Raw genomic sequence first — 26,050 nt, 5'->3', positions numbered from 1 at the left:
AACAAAGCTCCAATATCCGTGCGCAGGAGGCAGGCCAAGATCCTCTTGTCATGGGGGTAACCAGTCAATGAATTTCCACATCGAGGCGCCGTTGTTCTTAGTCTCAAAGACATCCGTCGAATGGTTGCAGGGGAAGCGTCGGATGACTGGAGGATGATCTACACGATTCACCGCCTATTGGATCTCGTCCCCCCGCACGCACATCATCCACTTCCTCCTCCACCGATAGCGAGATAAGGAGACTCGGAAATATACAAAGATCCTCTCTCCCTCCGGAGAACACGCCCATGGATTCCATGGGTGATGCAGCACCAGGTGGATAGATTTAAACTGGTGGTCCCGTGTCCCTCTTTTTGAGAAGTAAGTCTCCATCTGCACTCTTGGCCATACCACGCCTTGAAACACTCCCAACCAACGATTGGGGCATTGGCAAGCCACCGCCCAAAAGAGAAAGAAGAAAAATCCCATTCCCGTTGTCATGACCGAAGCTCCCTGGCTCATCCTCTCGACCTGCTGTCTGGCTTAAATTGGACCTGCCTCCTGCGAGTCGCTGCATTTTTCCTGTCTACCCTTCCTCGCTTGATCTTTCCTCCTCTTTCTGGGAATCAAGCTATGCCTGGATCTGGGCTCGCTCGTGCAAGGTCACTTGGTTTCTCTCGCACGCGCTGATTCCGGACCCTGCAGCCCCTTGCCTGTTCAGCTTCAGCACAAGCCTTTTCAAGCGAAGCTCTCCGGAAGCCGAAAGGAATTATCACGGAGCACTCGCGCCGGTCCATCGTTCCCTTGCGGAGGTGGTCGAATCGGTCGAGACCGCGCAACATTCTTGGAGAGTCATTTAGCAGACAGAGAGTACAACGGGAATCGGGATTTAGGTGACTTGCAGCCCTCAGCGAACTTGGCAGTTTTGGCCGTTTTCGCAGTTTTCCTTTCACCTTTACACTACTGTCGAGACTGGAAAGATTTGTGTGTGGAACAACATGGGACTAATCTCATTTTTGTCGCAGCTGTGCGCGTACCTGCTCATATACATACGTCACAGAGATCCATTCTGGAAAACGTCGGATATGGACTCGGTAGAGGAGCCGCCGTCACCAACAATGTCTCAGGAGAAGCGCCAATCGTCAACTCCGCGTTGGAAACGTCTTTGGACCGTGAGACCGGCCGCGGCCACGGGGTCCGAGGGTGAATCGTATCGACCGAAATCGACTCTGGGGATTCTCAGTGACAGGGAGACGGACGAAGTACCCGGTGAGCAACGCCTGCCTCGACGCTCTTCGCAACGTCGACCTTGGCGCAGGGATCCGTGCTGACTGTGATTCTTGTCGTTACTCTAGGCACCGTCTTGCTATTGTCAGCGGACCGGAATGAGCCGCTGGGAATGAGACATCAACCACAGAGGACGTCAACATCGTCACTCCATTCTTCAGCGCCACCTTCTCGCTCATCGTCACGATCTGCCGTGCCTCAGAAGAAACGGACGGCGGATGGGCAGATCGTGCTGGAACCACAGCCTGATGACTCGGCCAACGATCCGCTCAATTGGCCCATGTGGCAACGAGATGCGGCTCTGCTGTCTCTAGGATTCTATTGTCTAATGGGAGGTGGCATGACTACCATTTTAGCTGCAGGGTTCTCTGATGTCGCCAGTACTTACGAGGTCACCAAGCAGAAGGTGGCATATACGACTGGCCTCTACATGCTGGGGCTGGGCATTGGCTCGGTGATCATGTCGCCAACGGCTATCTTATTTGGCAAACGTCCTGTGTATTTGTTGGGCGCAACTTTGTTCATTATCTCTTGTATCTGGTGTGCAGTGTCCCCCAACTACCCCAGCCTGGTGCTGGCGCGCATTTTCCAAGGCATTGCCGTCAGTCCAGTGGAGTGCCTTCCATCCGCCACCATTGCGGAGATCTATTTCCTACACGAGCGTGCTTACCGAGTTGGGGTCTATACTCTGTTACTTCTCGGTGGAAAGAACCTCGTTCCCTTGGCCAGTGCGGCGGTCATCGGCAGCCTAGGCTGGCGATGGGTGTTCTGGATTGTCGCAATCATCGTGGGCGCCTGCTTCTTCTTACTTTTCTTTTTCGTTCCAGAGACCTTCTGGGATCGCACACCCCGGCCGCGAAGACATCACCGACCGAGCCACATGAGCCGCAGTGTGTCCGACTTTGTGAGTAATGGATTTCGGGGTCGGCATCCGCACGCAGAGGTTCCACAAGAGCCCGTGGAAAGCAAAGACAACGTTGTGCCAGAATTGCCAACAACCCCAAGAACCGAAAAACATGCGCATTTCAATTTCGCGGACGATTCACCGAAGGAAACAGCGACGGGTGCAGCAGAAGGTGATGCTGCCGTAGCCGAGCAACCCGAGCAAGCCGTTCGCCGCAACGACGACGGCCAAAATCGCAATGAGCCTACGTCGAGTGGCGCAGGTGAGCCAAGTCACTTGACTGTACCACCAATGGCAGTCGTGCCGCCGGCAAATCCCCACGATCTGGAGTCGGGCTTTCGCGCAGCAGTGTCGCCGACCAGGAGCGCCCGAAGCGAATCGCACTCACCAGGGATGCAACTCCCGGCGCCTTTGCAATACACAAACCGACTTCGCGAACGGCCCAAGATTCCGTTTTCTCAGCAGCTCCGGGTATGGAATGGCCGGATTGCCCATGACAAATGGTGGAAAGTGGCTCTGCGCCCATTCATTCTCTTTGCTTACCCGGCTGTTCTCTGGTCGTCAGTTGTGTATTCACTTTCTGTGGGCTGGTTGATTGTTCTTTCAGAGTGCGTCGCAGCGATCTACGAATCCTCCGAGTACTATGGATTTACTGCGCTCCAGACTGGTCTGATCTATATTTCTCCATTTGTGGGTGGTCTTCTGGGTACCGCCGTTGCAGGTAAAGTGTCAGATATCGTGGTGCGATACATGACTCGCCGTAACGGCGGCATCTACGAACCGGAATTCCGACTGGTGATGGCACTTCCTATCGCTATCTCCACGACCATCGGTCTGATGGGCTTTGGCTGGAGTGCGCAACTGATGAATTCGTGGATCGTTCCTACCATTTTCTTCGGTGTCATCTCCTTCGGGTGCTGTCTTGGTAGTACTACTGCCATTACTTTCTGTGTGGACAGTTACCGTTCATACGCAGGAGAGGCTCTCGTGACCCTGAACTTCAGTAAGAGTACGTATACGACGCCGCGCGCAAGATTTGTCGTGGGTATCTTTGCTGACCTCCTGAATAGACGTACTTCACGGTCTTATTTTCTCGCTGTTCATTGTAAGCTGGTTGGAGTCGGACGGCTCGCGAACTGTGTTCCTGGCTATTGGCGGTATCCAGCTGTTCTTCCTCTCGATGACGATTCCAATGTACATTTACGGCAAGCGGGCACGCATGTGGACGGTGCGCAAGCGGCTCTTGGAACGCTTCTGATTGAGGTGGCTTTTGATGCCACCGTTTGTCTTCTCACTTGGATCCCGCCGTCGCGGTGTCGAAGGACATATAGAGATTCGAGGTTATGATTGATGATGATTAGACGCTGTGTTCTGAGCGCTTTTGGGTTTTCTAGATGACAATTATTTATGAACATTAAGGCATCTTATGCTATCTTATGCTACACTCCCGTAAAACTCTCGTCGGTGTCTCACGAGCCGATACATATTGCTTGCTCTATCAACAGAAGGCCGCGTACAGTATACACTGTTCACCCTCCCCTGGGCAAGTCCTGTCGAACGTACTAGGTATCTATGACTTAATTTTAATTTAAAATGGTTTCATAGCAGAGCCCTCTGCTTCTATCCCACTCGTCACTCGAAGCTCATCGAAGCTCATCGCTACTTCTCCGCACTCTGCAAAGTATATTTCAAGCACCACTCAATCACCACCCGCCACCAATGCAATCGATTATCCGGTTGAACAACAACATGACCCTCGTCCGGAAAACTCAGAAACCGGCTCTCCACCCCGATGGCCAGCAAGATCTGAAACGCAGCGATCCCCTCGGTGACGGGGACACGATAGTCTTTCTCGTTAGCGATGACTAGTTCTGGGGTGGCCCATTTTTCGATGTGGTTTATCGGATTGTGTTTGTCGTAGCCTTCGCGGCGTTTGTACATTGGGCCGCCGAGGGTGTCTTCGAACCAGAGCACGTCCATTCCCTTGATATTTAGAGATCGGTGAGCTTGCGATACAGACGGGGAAGGAGCCACCGATGCGTTTGGAATAAAGCTGGAGGACTCACATAGAATGAGGTCAGATTGAGAGGCCCGCATTCGTTCACAAGTGCTTTGAATCGGCGTCCCAGCGACTGGCCCTGAATCCAATTAATCATATACCCACCAAAGCTGGCACCAATTGCAACCGCCGAATCAGTGTCGACAAATATCAGATGATTTTGAATGTACTCGAACCCCTTAACGTGATCGATGTAGGTTTTACCACCCCAGTCATCTTTGACCCTTTCCACGAATTCGGGTCCAAACCCTGTCGAGCCTGATGCATTGGGAGCCACGACGATAAAGCCCTGTTCTGCGAAGAGCGCAAAGTTCCAGTTCCGGAAGTAGCCTGTTGCGTACTCGTTGTTCAAAGCGACATTGGGGCCGCCGTGTATGAAATACAGGAGTGAGTATTTTTTGTTAGGATCGAACTTGCTGGGCTTGACGAGCCAAGCGTGGATTTGTCGATCGTCGGCGCCCGGCCATACGATGGACTGGAAGGTTGTTTTTTGGAGCTGGAGCTCGGTTTCTTCTTGTGTACCCTCTTTTATCACGGAAAGATCAAGTGTTCTGGTCTCGAGTATTGCCCAGCGACGTGAGAGATTGATCTCACTGCCAGTGATGAAGACGAAAGAGCCGGGGCCCGATAAGACATACACGGTGCTTACCGACCAGCCGTCGGTCAAAGGTTCTGCTATCAGCTCCTGTGCTGCAGATAAAGAAGCACGGAAGAGTCGGACCCTTGCACAGTCCTCGGCTGTGAAAAAGATCGACTTCTCGTCGATGGCTAGTTGGATATGCAATGGAAAAAGAATCTTTGGCCCAACTGTGGTTTCGCAACGTAGTTCATGAGCAGTGATTTCAGCATTGTCGTCGAGATTGTCGCAAATAATGAGAAAGCTTCTGTCGTCTTCTGCAAAAGTCCTCCTCTTCTGGAGAAATATGAGACGTCGGCCGTCTTCAGATAACCGTGGGCAAGTGGAAGCGCCATAGAACCCACGCACATGGAACTTGCGACGTGTAGAGGCTTCGTGACGAAGCAAGCCAGCCATGGGAACATAGTTGATGACGGTAAGCATTGTCTCCGCCTGGTTGGGCACATGAGCCCCTGTTACAATGGCGATTCCTCGGTCATTCAAGTGCAGTCCACCGAAGGATTTGTACACTCGATCGGTGTCCGTCAGTATATTCCAAGGGTCCGTCATGACAGGTGGCTCTGATGCGAGGTCTACTACTGCGCAAAATACGGATAGTCTTTCCGAGGTCACCCAAGCTTCATTTGCGCGCACAGGCATGGTAGTATATTCACGACCTGTTGACCGAGATGTTGGAACGTCTCTGGCGCAGTAGATACGTCCATCTGCAGTGACCGTGGCTGAAAAGGCCAAGACAAGTTTCGATACTTGAATGGCGACGCATGCTAGTCCGGTCACTCGTGCTGGTAGGGATTTGAGTAGTCGAAAGTTGTCTGATGAGCTTTCGTCGCCCCCGCGCAAAATAAGAACATTAGTCTTGTTCTCATCGCTCGATTCGAAGAGGACGATATTGCTTGATCCCTTCGCCCATAGCGCAGTCAAAATTTGAGAGCCCTCTCGAAGGATCTGCACGGTATCGTCTTCGATTTCAAGCAAGCAAAGCTTCACGCTAGTTTGAGAGGTATCGACATGAAATTTGCGCTCGATGTAAAGTAGTCGCCTTCCCAGAGCATCTGGCCATGGGCCTTGAAACTCCGGGATACCAAGGATGGCTCTGGTCAGGTATGCATTAGCGCCCAAGTCAATAACAGCATTTCAACAGATTCAATATGCAGTGGGCTGGTTGTACACACTCGGGAGTAACGCGGGACTGCATGACGCCGATTCGATCTCGATTCGATGCGGAGAGTTTGGCCGCTCTTTGAGACACGATGAACAGTTGAAGGTAGTTATCCGGTGTCAAGACAAGAAGGTCGCTTGGTAGTATTGAGAGCCTAATCCACCCGTAAACACCAACTCAATTGTGTGCAGATCACTAGTCCTGCCCAAGCTCCTTGCTCAGATCTTATTATGAATGGAATTTGAACATGGGCCATCACCAACTTTTAGTACCGGTCGGGTTTCACTGGCGGGCGTGTTGGGTTCTGCCTCTCAACACTCGATACCCGAGAGAGCATTCATGAAGCATCAAGCAGGCGTTTCCCAGACCAATCTGGGCTTCCCGTGCGGTGGGTTTGCGGCTGCTTGGGGAGTCTCTCCTGCGATGGTGATAGGCCTGAAATCCTTTGCCTCGGGGGCCTAAAGCTTGTGGGAGGGTCTGTGTCGGAAGCGTAGCCACCGTGGCATCGTGCATTGTGCAACTTGGCTCCGAGATCCGACCCCGGAAGGTCCGATCGAAATCATATGGTAAGCCTCATGAATCATGCATGGCCTTTGGATCTTTGCCAGCGGTGTTGACTGGCAGAGTGGCTTGCGATCGCTCGCGTTCCTGGATGTACAGATTGCAAGGAACGGGTTCGAAGCATTGTCTCATTGTAAGGGAGCAGATAGCCTCGGTCGTTGGTCCCCAAAATGCAGTATTGTACTGAGTATTACGACGTCCAGCTTGGATGAAGGCTGGCGATGATGGTTGCCTAAGAAGGATGGGTGAATCTGTGAAGACCTGAGAACTCTGTCATCATCATCATCTGTCTAATGTATTTGCCAACGAGGGGGTCGCGATTGTGTCCGGCGTGTCCGGCGGCAGCGCGGAGCTGGCGGGTCCCCCGCGTCAGATGGATTGGCCCCCACGAAAAGTCCCTCCTGTGACTTTCTGTCAGCAAGCAGTCTATCCACTCCCTCCACTCCGAGTACCACTAGTACCTCGGACTGGATGCATCGTCCAAACATGTTGGGCAAGAAAACAGGATGACCGAGAGAGTCCGACGAAATGGGCAGCTGTCTGCGTGTGAGCCATGTCGCAAGTCCAAACTCCGTTGCGATCATCACCGTCCGGTATGTGGTAGATGTGCTCGGCGACGTTTGACGGAGCAACAATGCCTATACCATCCAGCTCCGATGGCGAAACCACCCACTCCGCAATCTTTGCGAGAAACGATCCATGTCCAGGAGACTTCGGTCTCGACCAGGCCGAGTCCAGGTCCTTACGAACTGGTCAATGTGAACAGCAACTTGATGTGTTTTGTAGACCCAAACGTCTCTCGTCCGAATAGATCTTGCACTTCCTTGACCAGGACCGGTGTAGCTCTCGGCGAGCCGACTCTGCCTGACCAAGACAGGATCTGTCAAGGGGCAAAGACCTTGTCGGCGATCATACAACTGAGCTCCGAGATAGGCGAAACACTGGATTCGTTCTTCGCTTCTGATCAGGACCTATGCCTTCATAACCCCTTGATCAAGATGGCTTGGGATGCAACGAATCGAAGCATCCGGGACATGGAGGGTACCATGTCCTCTGCAGCGTTGGAAGATAAGTCTCGAATGATCTTTGAGCAAACATCTTCACGACTAGTATTTCCCCCTGATCCGGCGGATCTACCAAGCGAGTTATCAAAACAGTCTCTGCGCTGGGACCTGTTGGGAATCCATTGTGCTCAATTCGGGATTTTTCTGGGCGGAGAAAAAGACAAACTCGGCAATATAAGCGCCCATCAGCCGTGGAAGACAGACCGTCGGACTCTGATGTGCAGAGCATTTGAAGCTTGTCTTCAATGCGAATCATTCTGTGACAGCGTTGGCGCAATCAATGACTTGACGCTATGGTTCCGCTCACTTACAGTTCTCTTTGCCACTTGGTGCTTTGGAGACGATTCATACCACGTGGTACGTCTGTTGGGCAGCATGTCTTCCGTCTTCTTCGCCCTAGGTTTCCACAAGGGAGCCAACGCAGATTCCTCGACACCCTACTACATGGTCGAAACTCGTAAACGAGCTATCGCCTGGGCCCATGACCATGATAAAGTCTGGGCTACCTTCACATCACGGTTAGAGACCTAGGTCTACCCTATCGTGTGTATGGACATTGCTGACGAAAAACCTACCCTCATCCAGACCTGCTCATATCAGCCGCCACTTCTGCACGTTGGAGCTGCCGCTTGAGCTCCCGGACTCTGTGATCATGGGACCGCGTGATGTCTTTCTCCAAGCTCGGGAGCAGCTAGACACAGACGGATGGAACAAAGACGGGATCTTTTATCCTGTGTCACGCCAACGTGTTCTACTCCTACTGTCTGTCCCTCGCGAAGAAGCTCTAGAGCTCAAGATTGGACCCACTACACACGATCTCGAAGCCAGGGCAGAGTAAGCACGATCCGGCTGTACAACTTGATTAGTGACTAACTCGAGTTGCAGGCGCACCTTGAAAGGTTTGCAGTGCACCTGGAGGTCAATACCCTCCCACGTGAAGTATACCGATGTTCGCGAGACTACAAGCGACCTGCAACGGATCATGTGCTTGCGGTATCTTTGGCTAGAGTATCTTTTCACGCAATTTGTGCTCTACACAATCCTTGCAAATTATAGTCAAGACAAAAGAGAGCAGCTGATGATCATCGCTCATGAGATAGTCATCACTGTGCTCCTTCCTGCTCGAACAAGAGACGCACTGCACAGCTATAGAGCTGATATGGAATGGGCCGTGAGTCGTACACCAATTTCCAAATATTTCCCCACTTGACCGCAGCTGATCGGCAGTGCAGCTGGTATTCTACGGCATGCCCTGCGCCAGTGTACTGGTGCTAGAATTACTGCGCCAAAACCAACAAGTCACCAATTCGTACAACATCAACCGAAGCAAGGTCATTCAAGATATCAGTGTCTTGATCACGTGCTGTGATTCCTGGACCGAACCAGGCCAGAGCAATTATCAAACGTGCCGCCAAGCCCAGGCCATTTTCTCCAAAAGCCTTGACTCTATACTGAACCGAAGCCAGTCTGTTCACAGAGTCCTCGCCGAGGAGTCGAATACGCATGATGCAGTGGAGTATCATGATTCTTCGGGATTTACGAGCCTTGACTCGGGCCAGGATGCCGAGTGGACGGCTTGGCTTGACTCCCTGGGCCTACAGGGGGATCTATGGCAGTTACCAAGTGTTTCTACGCCCGAGCTTTTTTCTTGATGGGCAGAACATGAGTATGAATCAAGATCAAGACAACATAACACTCGGAAGGTCAAAGAGAAACATCAATATTTTTTTTTATTCGGAATACTAGATACTTCCAATGACAGTTTTTTCCCCTCCAACACTTTCAAATGACACCGCTGACGTTTAACGCTGAAACAATGAACACGGCGCGCCCCAACAATGACCCCGTACTGTCCAACTCCAAATTTCTTTTGCTTTCCGTGTATCCATTTTACTCCGGGCCGCGTGCATTCTGAGGGTGATCGATTGATCTCTGACTCTCCATCATTGAGTTGATACGTCGTTCTTGTACAAAAGCCGGATGGTGTTGATACATGTCCCCTGGTAAAGAAAAAGACATGTAAGCCCTGAGTTCCATGCATTCATTTTGATGCAAGAGAAGAAACGAAATGAAAAAACGGGGCTGCGATACATACCCTTGAGGTAAGACCAGACAGCTGACTTGATCCTAGATCTCTTTGATTTTGTGGACTGCTGAGCCGACACCGAAGTGTTTGGAGACATTGGATTTTCAACATATCGTGGAAGACGCTCTTTATCGAGTTTCTCGGGTGCCGAGTCAAAGACCTCAAGCGATGTGCTGTGTCTGGTGGATGACTTTGAGACAGACATGACAGAAGATTATCACAACGACAAAAAGTGTTACGAGCAGTGATCGATACAGATATTGTCTCTTTGCGTGAGAAGAACGATTTGGTACTTGCAACACACTTCAACTAAAGAACGACATGAGCATGAACAGGCGAAACTGCCCGCTTCTATATTATTTTGATCGCTCCATACATAGCGCAGTTATTTTCCAGATATGTCATCCCCGACTAAAGCGAAAGTTTCACGGCGTTGGGATCGGACCTCATACCTTCGGAGCTCGGAGCGGGGCATATCAGCATGGCCGGAGCGATATGCGTCGCAGTGATACGGAACCATGTTTATCCGAATATACCAGCATGGTGAGATCGGATGCCTCAGGCATTAGCAGGAATTCAAGTCCGTTACGGCTCCACCTCCGGTTTCAGAAATTCAGCCCTACATCTCCGACTGAATGCCGGCATCCCGATCTTCCAGCCTTGTCCGACCGCTGGCCCTACGAGACATCAATCATGGCGTCGATCGCAATGCAGAGGGCAATTTTGCTAAGCAATTCTTGTTGGAGCATAATTCGTCCAGTCCCCGTCCATATCGTTTCTCGTACGGATAGGTCTTTCCATGATCAAGAGTCCTTTATTTAACTCCGGTTTCAGTGGTTGTGGAAGAAGGGGTAAACTGTTGACTATGAGTGTGCAGTGTGCGGTTTGCACATATGTGTAATTGCCAAGGCGTTTAGCCAGAAAGTCCCACTTGATGTCAAACTCCAGGATTCTTCGCGCCGGTTGATACTCGCCAGTGTATAGTGTGGAGTGAATAGTACTGAGTCTACTGACAGCACTGAGCGTACAGCAGATGCCTTCATCCGAAGGCCTCAGACCTAGACCCTTGTGTAAAATTGATTCGTTATGCAGTGGCATATGGCGCCTGCAATATCCGCTCATCCAGTGTGTAGAGTTCGAGGGGTCGAGACCGCACTCATCTTCGGCCTAATCTATACGTCTTCCCATAAGAAAAGCACTCTAACTGTTCGTGTGGAAGGGGTGCAGTACCGTAGCATAACTCCATTGACTCACCTTCAATTTCATCGTTCGCCCGAAATCTGCCAAGGGTAAGACAGCTTGACGTTGCTGTGGGACAACAGATGTCCCTTATTCCTGGATCAACGCCCACAGATGCACACCCGCTTAATTACTCTATCTGATCCGCCTTCGTCGCTGGTCTTCGGTATCTGATGCTTGACACTGCACGGGCTACGTGGGATAACTTCCTTTCACTTGGCCACCAACGAGCCATCGCGAATGACAGCGCGCGAGGTGGATGTCGATCTAGCCACTGAAAATGTCATGTCTCACACCGTCACGAAGAACGCCGATTCGACAAGTCTGTCCAGCGACGACTATGGAACCAACGAAATGTACGGCCAATGTTATAGCTAAAGTAAGCTGCCTTGGTGTCAATAGAAGGATCATTGCTTTTCGAGTACTGATTCTACCAACAACATACAGGCAATTTTGCCTAGGTCTTTTGGATTGCAGCCTTAATGAAAATCGTTTCCGATGTGGCCACAGTTGTATTCTGGTTCTTAAGCAAGTATTGCCGACGTCATTATCATGGACGTCAGGACACTGCCACCGAGAAGGCCGTGAGTGGGAAGAACAAAAAGTTTGAACTTGAAGAAATATTCCAACTGCTGTGGATTTTTCGGGCTATGCTGGCCTTTTCGTTGTTCGAAACAATTACCTCGATGACATTTGCACCGAACGCGACGGAGCTTGCTGAACAACGATTCAAGGTGAAACCTATCACCGCTGGTTGGATCATCTTAGCGTCGAAATATGGAGGTACATTTGATCCCAGTTCTCAAAAATTTGAGAAACATGTCTTACCAAATCTCCTAGGGAGTTTTTTCTTTTGATAACCTGCTTGGGCGTCTTTCTTGACATTGTTGGACATCGTGCCTCAGTCTGCAAGTGTTACATCGGCATCCGGAGAGCTAAATTCGAATATCCAGCAGACTGATGTGTGTCTCCAGTATTCGGTGTCGGCCTGACGTTGTTGCTTAGCATGGCGCTCGCCGACCTTGTTTCAAGTAGGACCGGCTCGCCTGTATCTTTGGATGTTTACTCTGTCGTCTTCAACTTGGGCTATACTGCAACTATGGACGGTACCTGCACCAACCTCTGGCACCAGTCTGTTTATAGTTCGGCCTTTTCGCTCAAGGTGACTATGAACCATGCGTGAGTCAATGTTCGGTCGATGGCAACCAGGACTTGACCGTACTGACTGACTATCGCCGCATCATGAGTATCATTGTCCGAATCATCACTAGTGCGTTGCAGGATGCAGACAACAATTCCTACCTACAGATCATGCAGGTCTATCTTGTCCTTTCCGTCTTCACAGCCTTTGTCGGCATCGTGATCCTCTTGAGCACCTTCATGACCAAGCAGTTGGCGATTCTGCAGTGGGCCCAGAAGAAGCGCCTGACATCGGGCGCTGAGACCAGTCATGTGCTCAAAGACAACAGTCTCATCGACCATGATAAGCGCGCACGCTATATTTACATCGTTTGCTTCGCGGCTTTCGTCCTGTTGATCGCGTACATTGGGGGTGCGGTGACTGGACACACAGTTGAACAGCGGGAGTCTCATTAACGCAGGAAAATAGGGATATGTGCAGTATATAAGTTGCAAATATCATAATTAATGAGATCTGATTATTTGCATTGTTAAACTTCCACATTAAGCACGCGAACAAGGCCAGTCGACAGACCAATGGACATTCGATGCACACCTCGTCGCTGATAGCCCGTGGAGAGACGCCACTACAAACTTAGCTGTGCTTAGACAAAGTGGTTGACATTGATGTCAACGATAGCCAGCATCTATGAGGATACGTGTCAGGGATGTTCCAGTCGAGGTTTGCTGCATCTGCATGGCAGGCGGATCCTCGAATCGGTAGTGGCGCTGCCCCGGCTTGCGGAATGCCATGGCTTGACGAGTGGCATACGCCACCAATGCCACTCTGCGAATTAGCAGAGGACTGGCACGCCACACCTCATGACAGTGTACTGTACTTGATGGCATTGGCATTCACGCCTGGTGATCTGATGTTCAACTACTGATGAATTCGCCATCGTATTGCAGGGGGCGTGAGCAATTCGAGACTTGACCTCCCCGTGTCTCTTCCCTGTGATCATCGGCAGTCAGTGGTTTTGCGAGATTGGATTAAGCCTACTAAGTAGTCAAGGTGAGTCCGAATAAACTACCGCCAAATGGGCAATATCAAGGCTATTCCAGACAATACATAGTTCCGAGCCACGATCGGACTCCCACCCATCGGAAGTTTGACCCGTGAAGATACATCTGTGCTTTATACGATAGTAGTTAGGACATTCATACGAATTGGAATGTTAGTATTGGCGTCCTCACAACGACCTTAGAAGACCGACAACGTAGTACTGTAGTCTCAAATCTGTACTGTCGTGAAAGTGCCTTGCGCTGATCACGCCCCCTGCGTGGTTGCCTGAGGCCGTAATCGCTCACCTGATTCGTGGCTCTCTGCTCAGTATCCGATATACTTCAACTCCACAGATGCTCAAACTACCAGTCTTAGTCGTCATTTCTTTGCCACCGACACTTTACGTCCACGATCCGCGCTTCGATATGACACTGATCTTATGATTGGAAGTCTCTTCGATGACGCTGTGCCTGTGATAGATGGACAGCGATTGGAAATAAAGCTGACTCAAAGGTCGCGAGACCTCTGAATGCTTGTGTCCACTGTCCACTGTCCACGCTTTATTGTTTTAGTCCTCTTGAGTTTTCTGTCCCGCGTTACCGAGAGAATAACCCTCAACGCTCATTGCCTGCCAGATTCTGATTTGATATCCACATCTCCATTTCTGGACCAGTGGCTAGCCCCGCTTCCAAGGCAAAGAGTCCTTGACTTGAGGAAGCGGTGGAGAACTTGGGATGCATCTCTGCATATGGGATCGACTCAGATCTGGCAGGAAGACCCCGTCCCTTCTGGTCTGCCCATCGGTCAGTGGGGAGTCTTCATTCGCACAAGCTGCGCCTATCAGCCCACTTGTTTAAAAGGGGCTAATGCGAAGACGAATGTGCCACTCATGAGTCGATTTTGATGCACTGGTGACCGTCAGCCACGGTCGCTCCCGTTCCTTCTCTCCTCCGACCCCACCTGCAACGCCTCCTGGTCACATTCGAACCCTCGTCCGACACTTTTTCTGATGTTTGATGGTGGTCTCGCGGTTCAAAAATCGATCACTTGATGCTGACACAGTTCAACTCTGCGCCTCAGGCAATTCCGATCATAACTCGCCCTCCGCTTTGCGCTAAATTTTGGTTGATGAGCGGATGAGTACACTGCTGCACATCAGATCTCCAGGCCTCCTCTCTCCTCGAATATCGTGTCTGAGTCCGAGCTTGAAGAGGCTCGCCCACCGCTTGAATACTGGTCCACTCCAGCCGGCACCAAGTTTGTCAGCAACGAGACTTTCACCAGCTGAGGACCACCACTTGCTAGACTCTCTCAGTCGCTTTCGGCGGGCCCCTCATCCACAAATTCACCCGCCCGCATATTCGAATTGTCGCGCGCAATATACACACTAGCCTGAGAGGCGCTAAGACAGCTACGCAAGCTCGGGGGATTCTGCCCAGTCTTCATTCCTGTGTTCTATATCGGAGCCCCAGAGCTGGAGGATGCAATGGGGCTGGCGAGACAACATGGAATCTTCTAGGATGCAGCAGAGCCTCGAGCATAGTGCGGATCGCAATGTGAGGGAACTTTACCGTTACTACCAGCCCGCTGGCGCGACAACTTTGATACCTTCATGGCTACGTCTGGGTGAAGACGTACCATCTGCCAGCTCCACAGGCCACACCAGCACCCCATCTATCGGCGATGGTTCGTCGCGTGGTGGTGGTAGTGCCGCTTCGACGCCATCAACAACAATAGGCCCGGAAGCGCTTGTGCTCGGCGCGACCAACAACACCTTGACTTCATTCGCGCAGCTGGCGGCCCTCCGATTGAATGTGGAAAGGGCCTGTATCGCGGTGCTGGTTCGGGATCGCCAATACATCTTAGCAGAAGCGACCCAGTCCGTCAGTCTGAACGACAAAAACGTTTCTGATGAGAAGGAGTTCACGTGGGCTGAATCAGCCAGCGCGCACAAAGCATGGAGTATATGCCAGGTCCGTACCGAGATTATACTGGTCGCTGGGAATAGCCCAATGAAGATTCGCTAGCTCTATTTGAATTCAGCGATCTGCGTGGCGAACACTTTCTGACACAAGATGCTTCATCGACAGGACACTGCTGCTTTACCTCCATCCGACCGCGAGTATTCAAATTACGAAGTTCTGGAGGTCACTGATATGGCAGAACACGATCGCTACAGTGACCTCTCCTTCGTCGCAAAAGATCCTCACTTCCGCTTCTTCGCCGGCACCCCTTTGACGACAGACAATCGTATCAATTTGGGATGTTTATTTGTATTGGATCCCCAGCCTCGGACATACCTCACCCCATTGGAGAAGGAAACACTTGGGTCGCTTTCGGTGCTCGTGATGGACTATCTGAAAGTCTGCAGGCAGGCGTCAGAAGGTCGACGAGCTGCGCGCCTTTCCAGGGGCCTTAGCTTCTTCGTTGAAGGGAGTTCTAGCTTTGTCGACAGCGTTGATCCCTCACGCGCCGACAGTTGTCCTCCCCACTCTGTCACCCCGGCTTCTACGAACAATCGTGTGAGCATGTCCGGTGGATCTCGTGGCAGTCACAACTCCGATCGGCCATCGCAGGATGTCTCGCACAGTCCGCCAAATGACCGGTCACTGAGCAGCGATGCACGATCCCTGAATTCAGATGCCTCAGGCGTCTCCTACTCCAAGGACAACGCGGCTACATCCGGTACCGGAAGCTCACTCCCGGAGTGGCTTACAAGCAGTAGTCGAAACCGCCTACCCCCCGATGATTCTCACGGAAATTCGTGGTGCTTTCGTCGCGCAGCCAACTTGCTTCGCGAAAGTCTCGACCTCGACAATGATGGCGGAGTAATATTCTACGAAGCCACTAACAACGCTTTCATCGACGGGGATGGCGGGAGCGCTGCCAGTGGTGCAAGCGATTGCTCCGGTAGCGATGCAGGGGGTCCAGCGACAATTCTTTCCATGTCAACGAACGAAGACCCGTTTGCCCCGCGGGCGGGTTCTGATGTGACGTCCCCTGCGGCCAATTTGGATCGCTCGTTTCTGGGCATGCTTCTGCGGCGCTACCCGCGAGGTAAGCTGTGGTCGTTCCATCGTGATGGCATTATATCTGCATCCGATGACGATGATCTGACAGCGCTGAACGGAAGCAATACACCGAATTCACGCTCACCACCCGGTGCGCCCCCCGCGGACATATCCAAACCGCTAGGTAAGAGAAAACGGGCAGCTGAGAACTCATGGCTCAACCAGTATTTCCCACGTGCGACCCAGATTCTCTTTATTCCCCTCTGGAATGCAGTCAGCTCCCAGTGGTTCGCCGGATGCTTTTGTTATACCACTGTCGAGTCTCAAGTCTTTTCTTCTTCTGTCGAACTAAGTTCCGCTTTTGGATTTGGCTCGTCCGTGATGGCGGAGTACAGTCGGGTCGAGTCACTAATTGCGGATCGACAAAAGGGTGACTTCATCGGCAGTATCTCGTGGGTCCATTTTGCTCCCTTTCTGATGACACATATTTCGTGCTGACAATTCGGTTCAGCCACGAGCTACGCAGTCCTCTTCATGGCATTCTGGCAGCAGCCGAGTTCTTGAATGGGACGAATCTGAACGAATTTCAGGACTCGTTGCTTGAAACAGTCAATGCCTGCGGAAGAACTCTTCTCGACACAATGAATCAAGTGCTTGATTTCAGCAAGGTTGTCTCCCTCGAGCGAACCTGGCGTTCGCTAAAGCGAAGAAAGGAGTCGCCTCTTGACTTCAAGGGGACTGACAAATTGGCGACGCATCTGGACTCGTATGTGGATACAGATATCAGCATCTTGGTCGAAGAGGTGGTAGAAGGGATCTGCCTGGGCCACGCGTACGGCTCAGGCTCCCCTGCTTCTGCAGACCTTCCGGTGCTCCTTTCCCACAATCACGCCAGACATGCAGGCCCCCGCAATAATGTTGTCGTGTCCCTTGACATTGCCCACAAAGATTGGATCTACCGGACACAGCCCGGGGCTTTGCGCCGGATCATCATGAATGTCTTTGGAAATGCGATGAAATACACCGAAGAAGGCCAGGTTACTCTCACGTTGGAGTCAGTAAGCCACTCCGAGGGCCGAACGCGCCGGCAAGGGTTGGAAGACATGGTGAACTTGACTGTTTCGGACACTGGAAGAGGCATATCTGAAGAGTTCCTGCGTGGCAAACTCTATACGCCCTTTGCACAAGAAGATTCACTCGCTGTCGGTACGGGATTGGGTCTCTCCATTGTAAAAAGTCTTGTCAAAGCACTGAATGGTCACATTCGAATACGCAGTCGTGTAGGAGAAGGTACTGTTGTCCGGGTCACCTTACCGTTGGCGAGACCAGTGGGCGAAGAGAGCCCTCCCGTCGACTCCCATAACTACAACGCTCAACAACGCGACATCCGAACTCAAACTTTGATGCTCCGCGAGGGTTACCAAGGGCGGCGCGCAGCTATATGGGGACTGCATCCCGATGGCTTGGCACATGACGAGACATGGAGCGGCATTGCCAAATATCTAATGGAGTGGTTCGCCATCGAGGTTGTTGCCTGGCCCTGCTCGTTACCTCTTGATATCCTGCTCATTCGGGAGTCTGACCTGGATGAACTCCGAAATGTGCAACTTTCCACAACACTTCCTTCACTTCTTGTACTTTGCTCTAAGCCGGTGGATTACAGCAAATCTCAGTCCGACTGGCTCCCGTTGGCATCTTCTGTTGATATCCTTCGACGTCCCTGTGGGCCTCACAAACTAGCCCGATGCGTCCTCAAGTGCTTACAGAATTGTCGATCAGCGGTTGTGACCCCGTCGTCTGTTCTGAAGGATCCCATGGAATCGATGGATCTTGCGATACGACCACTTCCTCTTTCGCCTATGCCTTCCGCGCCTGCCACCCCATTTCCAATCGAAGACTCCTTCTCGTCACTTGAGGCCCAGAAGACTTTCGGCAATGGTCCAGCATGCGATGCGTCACCGCCTCGTGACGGCCCCTCTGTCATCTCAGCGCCACCAGAACTTGTTGCTGCGGCTCCCCTACCAAAACCTTTTGTTGAGGGGACCATTGAACTCAAGCGACCAACGCAGGTCCTCGTGGTGGATGACAATCGCATCAACCTCAATCTCATGGTAACATTCATGAAAAAACGCCATCTGTCTGAGCTGGTCTCGGCAGAGAATGGTAAACTAGCCGTGGAGGCTGTGGAGCAAATGTCCAATGGCTTTGACATCATCTTCATGGATATGTCGATGCCTGTGATGAATGGGTTTGAGGCGACTCGGGCCATCCGCGCGCTGGAAAGAGAAAGTGACGGCCGTAAACCGGCCATTATCATCGCGTTGACAGGGCTCAGCAGCTCACGGGACGAGTCAGAGGCTCTCAGCTCGGGCGTTGACTTTTTCCTCACCAAACCAGTCTCATTCCGAGAAGTTTCACGCCTCATGGATGAATGGGAGAAGGACGGTCTTGCGAGCGAAAAGAAAAGGCAAGGGTGAACGCCCCTAAAACCGGCACGAGTGAGATATATATCTCGGCACTTTGCTCACAGCAACGTCTCTCCGCAAGAATATGCCCACATCTACTCTCTTTAACAAACATCAGACCAAACCCACTTGAAGAATGCACGAAGAACGGCAACTGGCGTTGCACGTTTTTGTACACAGGACGGTTGATTATGAACTACCTTTCAAGAACTTGGTCATCATTCCTGATCGCTCTCCCAAATCCTTCGCAACTGGGTCACGCTACGAACGTCATGCAGGCCGCGAGGAACTCTCCAATCATCTCAACTCCCTCACTTCACTATCCACCACGTTCATCCCATCAACTACAATAACATGCAAACCGACACCACCACCACATCATCATCATCACCAACAACAAAATTTTCGACTTCTTTCTTCTCAGCACATGATACACGATTAGGCGCAGTTGCATGGAGGTCATCAGCTTGGTATATGAAAAGCTTTCCGACCGGCGTTATTTTTGATTCCCCCCATCTCTCACCCATTCTCTTTCGTTGATTGAACATATTTGTTGTGATAAGGCGCTTGTACGTTACGGTCTTGTTGTTCCTCAAGTTCATCCAGTTGGATATTATACTCATAATTCTTGGGCGACAACGCGGTTTCGACTACACTGCGGAGTGGTCCATGTGTACACGATTTCATGGACTTTATCTTATACCTCATGATATGTATTATGAACGTTTGACTTTCTTTCTACCAACATTGTGCACGTTATTGGGTCAAGTGCAAGAGTAGAAATATCTTCTGTTGAGAACTGGACGACCACCAAATTATAATACCTCTGTTTTAAGTGTATCTCAAATGTGAACGTCCAGGCTATCATCACCCGCTGCCTATATAGTAGTGTTTACCCCAGCTGCTTCGGCCGTTGAGGTGGCTTGATATCCTTAGTTATGACCCAAATTAGATTGGAACTTCCGTCATGAGCACGATCCGCCCCCATGCACTTTCAGCAGATTGATTGATAAAGGGGCAATCTGGCTGAATAAAAGCCCCCTCTCAGGCAAGCAGTTGATTCATCAACCATGTGGGATTCCAAACTGGATCGTGCTTACTTGCGCATGCCTTGGATGCAGTCATCCGGCTTTCATTCCTTCTGGGTAGTTCACCCGGTTCTGATTGTCATCCATGCTCGCGTATGTAAGTAAGATTATGTTCACACTCCACATCTAATCTGACTATGATGATCCTACCTCGATCCGCTCAAGTCTCACAGTGCGGGGTCTCCGCTGACGGTGCAATTGTTATCCATGGTGATGATTTCCACGGGTAGAAGAAACAGACGGACTTTCCCGCTTCAGAAGGATACTCGAGTTCAACATGATTCGATCTCCTGCCGGTACTTGAACGGGTGTAGGTCTTGGAAGGCCAGAGCATGTCTAGTCTGATATTATCAAACGGATGTAAACCATCACTCCGTTAACTCCCCGCTCGTGCAGCGCGACTAGGACCGATGAGGAAATTGGCCGAGTTTAGTGTGACTGCTAAGTACTGATTAGTTGTTAGTGTCGAGCTCCAGCGTTGTGCTCTTCGATTGATAGGCGATTAGTGGAGTGAGACGTGAGTTGTTATTGAATGTTTCTACTGATCCTGATGCTTACCCCTCATTCAGGCCTTGTGAGGGGAAGGATTTGGGGCTGACGTGAAGAATGACTCGCGAGATGTAGTTGATAGACCGGAACAGAACGTGGCATCTTTTTGTGTAAATTCTTGCTTCTTCTCCTTCCATCGTTCTTTCTCTATTTCTCTATTTCTCTCTCTCTCTCTCTCTCTTATATCTCGATTCCCCGTTCCTTGGTTTTGAATCCTAGTGGAATTCATCATCCATCGGGACCCTCATTGCATCATGACTATCACTCAACAGCCCAGGATCAAGTCTTTCGAGACTCGGCTCTTCATTAACGGAGAGGTGAGTGTTTGAATTGTGTGTTTGTTCCTTCGAAAAGAAATCGTGGTCTCACATGAGTATCCAGTTCAAAGATGCGTCTGATGGCGGAAAGTTCGACCTCGCCTCGCCCGCCACAGGAGAGAAGTTTGCCCAAGGTGAGTCTTCCATCTTCTTTCACAAGCAATTGAAAATTCCGGTATCAAGCCAGGACCAAACTCTGATTCCCTCATTCTCCCCTCCAGTCGCCGAAGCCAGCGTAGACGATGCGAACGCGGCCGTGGCAGCAGCCAAAGCTGCCTTTCCAGCCTGGTCTGCCCTGTCCCCCGCTACGAGGGGCTCGTATTTGAAGAAGCTGGCTGGTCTGATCCTTGAATCGCACGCCGAGCTGGCTGAACTTGAGGCCATGTCGATGGGTCGCCCCGTCTCCCACTACGTCGAATCCTATGCCTCTGCACAGTCTTTGAACCATTTTGCCGAACTCGGCTGTCAAGTCCTCGGCACAACGAGCTTGAACACCCCTGGCTTTGTCAACATGACCTTGCGACAGCCGTACGGCGTTGTCGGTGCAATAATTCCGTGGAATGTGCCGGTGTACTTTCTGATCAGCAAGTCCGCCCCGGCTTTGATGGCAGGAAACACGGTGGTGGTGAAAAGTAGTGAAAAGGCCCCATTGACGGTGAGTTAGGGGAAACCTCTTGGAGAATAGATGATCAGGGAGGCGCAATCATTGTTCGTGTTAGATGCAGTGGTACTAACTATCCTTTCGAATCTTATCAGTCCGCCAAAGTTGCCACTCTCGTTCAAAAGGCTGGCTTCCCCCCTGGAGTGTTCAATATCATCTCTGGTCATGGTCACATCTCCGGAAATGTTTTGTCGCACCACATGGATGTCCGAGCCATCAGTTTCACTGGATCAGGACGAACCGGCCGTCTCATCCAAGAAGCATCCGCCAAGTCCAACTTGAAGAATGTGATCCTTGAACTTGGCGGAAAGTCACCAGCGATCATCTTTCCCGACGCCAATCTCGAAAAAGCAGTTGAAGATACCAAGCGTGGCATCCAGTTCAACAGTGGCCAGGTCTGCATGGCCAATTCGCGTATCTACGTCCATGATTCCATTGCTTCTGAGTTCATTGAGATGTTCAAGAAGACTTTCTCCCAGGTCAAGAGCGGTGATCCGCTACTTCCAGAGACCAACCATGGTCCCCAAGCCGACGCAATCCAGTACAAGCAAGTGCAGTCGTACATCGAAGAAGGCAAAAAGGTTGGTAAGATGATTTTGGGATCAGAGCCATCTGAGCATAGCAATGGGTATTTCATTCAACCTACGGTCTTTGTCGAGACTCCAGAAGATTCAAAAGTGATGAAGGAAGAAATCTTCGGTCCCGTCGTGAACATCAACACCTTCACAGACGAGGATGACGTTGTCGCGAGGGCGAACGACACCGAGTATGGACTCTACGCCTCAGTGTATACCAAGGATGTGAACCGTGCCTTGCGTATGGCCAAAAAATTGGAATCTGGAATGGTTGGAGTCAATTGCACCAGTCCGACCAGCGCACAAGATATGCCATTCGGAGGTTACAAGGCCAGCGGTACAGGACGAGAAGGGTGGACCGTAAGCATTGAGAATTATCTTGAGGTGAAAAGCGTGTTCATCAAGATCGATGACGAATAAAGATGCAACTCCGGTTCTTGGCCCGAGGCACAGTGTATCAAATTTCAATTCTCATTCGAAGCAATGGCCTTGTCCTTTCAAAGTCTCTCGTATGGCTGAATCCGAGTTTTCGTCCTTGATCTGCCGGCATGTACGCCTCGAGCCCCCATAATGGTCGCTACTGGAGGTAGCTAGCTGCAGGAAGGTCGCCGCCAGGCTACATTTCGTAGTCTGGCATTTGTCCCAATGAGTAAAGCCGATTGGCGTTCCGGAAGAGAATGTCGGCCGCTAACTCCTTGGCTTGTGGAATGCTCAAGTCGCCGCATGCAACGTAATCGACGAGAACCTGTGTGTATGACTGATCAGTTGAGTGCCCGATCTAAATTTGTGGATTGTGCATACCCGCTCCAAGGCCTGTCGAAGTTGCTTGTTGGCTAACCAGAATGATTCTGGATGATGATTTCCGTGCGTGCTCCAGAGCAACCGACTATTTGGCATTGTCTCAAAGACCTCCCGAAGAACTCGCTCTTGACCATCCCGACTGACAGCAGGAAATATCCCACCAAGGTCGAGATGCACAGCGCGATGGCGATTGGCGACTAGGCATGCCTCTTTTGTATATGGATACCCTGCATTGAGTAGCACAACCTTGGAGAGATACCTTTGAAGCAGAGGCTCCAATAAGACTGGATTGGCGCTGACGGGTCGCGTCTCGAAGTCAGCCACACGCGACGGGTCGTCAGCAAGCGCAGTTGAAAACTGCAGGGGCTTGGTCTTGCTCGAGCTTCTCCCAGACGAATTAAGCTTCATGATCTGGACGACCATCCAGTCCAGAATTGGCTTTTCTGTGACGCAATAACCACAGCTCCTGTTTCCCAAGTCCAGAATACGGTGAAGCGCCGCGGTCATTGTGTCATCGTCTGGTGAGTATGGATCAACATCAAGACCACTACGATGACAAATATCGGTCTGGAAAGCCACGACAGCTGCGTCATTCATGAAATCATTGATTGCGTCAATGAACCTGGTGCGGAATTGGTTCAACACACTCGTGTTCGCTTGACGCTGCTCATTCATGAGCTTTTGCAGCACTTCCTCTGCCACCGTCTCGATACAGACAATTTTCTTTGACTCCGATGTAGTGAATTGCTTTGGCCAATCTTGCAGAACGACCTCCCCGGGGACCAAGTCAACGTCCGTAAGAAGGAGCATGTGCGTGCCCTGTAGACAACGCTGGACAAATTCATCGTAGTTGTCCGTCAAGCAGCGCGAGCGAGCGGTGTGCACATCGTCCCATGTGTCGCAAGGTTCGCCGTACAGCTCCTGGAGCTGATGGAGCGCACGCTGCGTTGCCAGGGTGGCAACCTTCGAGGACTTGCCCATCATCATATCAGCTTGTTCCTCGCTCAACTCTTCTGTCAAGTTTAGGTTCGGGACGCGGTACGCATGCTGGTCGATCAATGGATGTTTCTGAACCAGCATGCGCAGCTCCTCGATGGTGTCCATGATTGGGTGGTGCGCTTAGCAAAGGTCAGTTTTGTGGTGCGCTGGATGTCTCAAAATCTTCCCAGATGACCCACAACCACGCAAACCGCCCCCGGGACGGGAAGGTCTCTCTCTCTCTCTCTCTCTCTGCAAAAGCTTGATGTGGTGGAGGCGGGAAATTGGAGACAGCACAACTGTAGCTCCGCAATGAAGATTTGGAAGACACGCACATGAGAGAGATGATGCAGAAGATACGGAGAGGGTTGAGCATCATTGAGTTTGTGGATCAGGTGATTGCATATCATGTGCTCCACGCCGGCCCTTCGGGCATTACCTACCACCTACCTACACTCTATCGATAGGGTTTAGGATATATCGATCAGATGCATGAAAGAGTTTTTGACTCAGGTCTTCATTCATGAGATGGCCAATTAGACTGGCCACATCTGTCGACAATCAGTCAAGTAAAGTGAAGGTTGTCTGAAAATGCTTGCATATCAGGTAGGGTCTAGTTGATGCCGAAATAAGCAGAATGCATACATTTGAAATCTGCAACGATAGATTCGTATGCCAATTACTCCAAACTTCCAAATTGTAGTCCGAGATCAAGGGGTATCGATAAAACTGACAATAATAAAGTTCATGAACAGGGTTACACAGCGGTGGAAAGAGTGATATGGAATGAAAGAAAATGGTAGTGTCCTGCCGAGAGGAGAACAGTTTGTCAGCTGGAATTGATGGCTGGCAGGAGACTGATCAGCTTCGAAATCGCCGTGGTTACCACCAGCGTTTCTCATTCTCGAGCGTCTGTTCTCGCTGTTGATTGCTCCACGCGCGGAGTTGTCGCTCTTCGCCCAGAAGGCGAACTCGACTTCGACCCCGATCGGGGAAGCGCTCGCAAGTACAGCACCTCAGTGCAAACTCGATCATTCCCAGAACAACGTATGCAATGGGAATGAGAACAACAATGACAAGCGCGACGCATTCAGGTCCATGCTTGTCAAAAAAATCGAGCAGGTCGATGGACTCAAAGGATGTTTCGGTATCTGTCAAGGGGATTCCGGAGGGGTGACGAGAAGTCTGTGTTGACGGTGTCACTCGCGACCCATCCTCGTGATCGTGTGACGAGGGTCTGAAGATCGTCCCATAATGATCGCGAAAGGCGCGGTCGCGATCGTTGTCAATGCGGGCTCCATGTTCGAGCGATGGTGAAGTGTGGGTGGGCTCATTGGCTATCGAAGACGGTTGAGTACGCAGCGACTGGATGTATTCGAGAATATGTGGTTTCTCTGCATGGATCTGCTTGGATGGAGATCGCTGACCGGCGACATTGTGCCCGTTCGAAAGAGCAGTCGGATTGCGGCTCGAAAACGCATCTTGAAAGGGCAGCGCGGCACTGATACTGACGTAGACGAAGCCCGCCACGAGCGTGCTGGAGAGGACCTTCATTCTGATGTTTGGTTGATCTTCGTCAATGTACCCGCTTCCACCGCAGAAGCTGGGGTCGAGTGTCACGGATGCGAAGAACGCTGCGGTTGAGATTGGAGAGCTCACACTGATGCAGCGTTCGTGGAGGATGGTTCACTGCACGGACGACGAAGATGAGGAGGCATGGTCAAAATATCAGGAGCTCCGTCTTTCCGTTCGCAAAAATGCACCAGGCCTCTCCGAGCTGAATATCCTCCGCGGAAGCGGCTTAGGATGCTTCATCGCCAGCAATGCGCCCATGTGGTATGCTTCGTGGGTCCTGATTGGTCTCCTCGGGTTCCAGAAGACGCATTAAGCAAAGGACATGTACCGAGATATGCACGAGCGACGAAGGGGTCATATGGAGGTCATTGGAGAATCATCTGTCCTCATGCGTCAGTTAAGGAAAAAAGTGCACTAGACATGAACAGAGTCTCGCATTCAAGATGGTCAACATGAAATTAGAGAGCAGTCCGGACAGACTGAGTCCAATGTCTACCAGTCTCATGGACCGAGACGGTCGCGAGACACGGCGGATCAAAAGGGACGACGAAAGTGGAGTCCGGAGATCATCTCTTGGCTATGTGGAGTGTGGAGTCCGTGGACGTGTCCGTTTTGTCTCTGCGAACAAAAAGACCCTGAGAGACCAACCGTTCGAGTGAGAGGGAATCGGCCGGGTTTAAATAAGGTGGGCTTATGGAATCTAAAGGACTTGCCAGATTATTGAGACTCAAAGCCGTCTTGACTCCCCATTAACAGACATGACAGGGCTCGCTTGATCAGACTTCCATGTCGAGGACCTCAATCGGAAGTGGGCGAAAAGTTAGGCATTCGATCGCTGTTTTCGACGACGCATCAATCGCCAGTTGACCACCT

At 51.1% G+C, this 26,050-nt stretch overlaps 10 protein-coding genes across 10 annotated transcripts; 6 read left to right on the top strand and 4 right to left on the bottom strand.

Annotated features, from left to right (window-relative positions):
* Positions 1-1,064: 1,064 nt before the first annotated feature.
* On the top strand, positions 1,065-3,428 carry N7539_009343 (putative MFS transporter; the record flags this gene model as incomplete). The annotated part of the gene is made up of 3 exons (XM_056938938.1): positions 1,065-1,248; positions 1,335-3,179; positions 3,241-3,428. 3 exons carry the CDS (start codon positions 1,065-1,067, stop codon positions 3,426-3,428), a joined length of 2,217 nt encoding a protein of 738 aa, XP_056786315.1.
* A 401-nt stretch (positions 3,429-3,829) lies between these two features.
* On the bottom strand, positions 3,830-6,538 carry N7539_009342 (alpha/beta hydrolase family protein; the record flags this gene model as incomplete). Its single annotated transcript, XM_056938937.1, has 4 exons — positions 3,830-4,153; positions 4,237-5,959; positions 6,039-6,179; positions 6,351-6,538. The coding sequence occupies 4 exons, from the start codon at positions 6,536-6,538 to the stop codon at positions 3,830-3,832; spliced, it is 2,376 nt and encodes a 791-aa protein (XP_056786314.1).
* Positions 6,539-7,092: 554 nt separating this feature from the next.
* On the top strand, positions 7,093-9,302 carry N7539_009341 (uncharacterized protein; the record flags this gene model as incomplete). Its single annotated transcript, XM_056938936.1, has 4 exons — positions 7,093-8,168; positions 8,236-8,484; positions 8,536-8,821; positions 8,883-9,302. 4 exons carry the CDS (start codon positions 7,093-7,095, stop codon positions 9,300-9,302), a joined length of 2,031 nt encoding a protein of 676 aa, XP_056786313.1.
* Positions 9,303-9,540: 238 nt separating this feature from the next.
* Positions 9,541-9,941, bottom strand: N7539_009340 (uncharacterized protein; the record flags this gene model as incomplete). The annotated part of the gene is made up of 2 exons (XM_056938935.1): positions 9,541-9,676; positions 9,742-9,941. 2 exons carry the CDS (start codon positions 9,939-9,941, stop codon positions 9,541-9,543), a joined length of 336 nt encoding a protein of 111 aa, XP_056786312.1.
* A 1,274-nt stretch (positions 9,942-11,215) lies between these two features.
* N7539_009339 (putative MFS transporter) lies at positions 11,216-12,571 on the top strand (the record flags this gene model as incomplete). The annotated part of the gene is made up of 4 exons (XM_056938934.1): positions 11,216-11,331; positions 11,505-11,758; positions 11,950-12,154; positions 12,223-12,571. 4 exons carry the CDS (start codon positions 11,216-11,218, stop codon positions 12,569-12,571), a joined length of 924 nt encoding a protein of 307 aa, XP_056786311.1.
* A 2,091-nt stretch (positions 12,572-14,662) lies between these two features.
* Positions 14,663-18,645, top strand: N7539_009338 (uncharacterized protein; the record flags this gene model as incomplete). Its single annotated transcript, XM_056938933.1, has 3 exons — positions 14,663-15,130; positions 15,248-16,620; positions 16,680-18,645. The coding sequence occupies 3 exons, from the start codon at positions 14,663-14,665 to the stop codon at positions 18,643-18,645; spliced, it is 3,807 nt and encodes a 1,268-aa protein (XP_056786310.1).
* A 1,879-nt stretch (positions 18,646-20,524) lies between these two features.
* N7539_009337 (aldehyde dehydrogenase family protein) lies at positions 20,525-22,243 on the top strand (the record flags this gene model as incomplete). The annotated part of the gene is made up of 3 exons (XM_056938932.1): positions 20,525-20,587; positions 20,652-21,242; positions 21,344-22,243. The coding sequence occupies 3 exons, from the start codon at positions 20,525-20,527 to the stop codon at positions 22,241-22,243; spliced, it is 1,554 nt and encodes a 517-aa protein (XP_056786309.1).
* Positions 22,244-22,439: 196 nt separating this feature from the next.
* fluG (uncharacterized protein) lies at positions 22,440-23,728 on the bottom strand (the record flags this gene model as incomplete). The annotated part of the gene is made up of 2 exons (XM_056938931.1): positions 22,440-22,568; positions 22,625-23,728. 2 exons carry the CDS (start codon positions 23,726-23,728, stop codon positions 22,440-22,442), a joined length of 1,233 nt encoding a protein of 410 aa, XP_056786308.1.
* Positions 23,729-24,484: 756 nt separating this feature from the next.
* N7539_009335 (uncharacterized protein) lies at positions 24,485-25,156 on the bottom strand (the record flags this gene model as incomplete). Its single annotated transcript, XM_056938930.1, has 1 exon — positions 24,485-25,156. The coding sequence occupies one exon, from the start codon at positions 25,154-25,156 to the stop codon at positions 24,485-24,487; it is 672 nt and encodes a 223-aa protein (XP_056786307.1).
* A 25-nt stretch (positions 25,157-25,181) lies between these two features.
* Positions 25,182-25,490, top strand: N7539_009334 (uncharacterized protein; the record flags this gene model as incomplete). Its single annotated transcript, XM_056938929.1, has 1 exon — positions 25,182-25,490. The coding sequence occupies one exon, from the start codon at positions 25,182-25,184 to the stop codon at positions 25,488-25,490; it is 309 nt and encodes a 102-aa protein (XP_056786306.1).
* Positions 25,491-26,050: the final 560 nt, after the last annotated feature.

This window comes from Penicillium diatomitis (genome assembly GCF_028827545.1).
Source record: "Penicillium diatomitis strain IBT 30728 chromosome Unknown utg000015l_segment0_segment0, whole genome shotgun sequence".
Lineage (NCBI taxonomy): Eukaryota > Fungi > Ascomycota > Eurotiomycetes > Eurotiales > Aspergillaceae > Penicillium > Penicillium diatomitis.
This window is presented reverse-complemented; position numbering and strand designations above follow the sequence as displayed.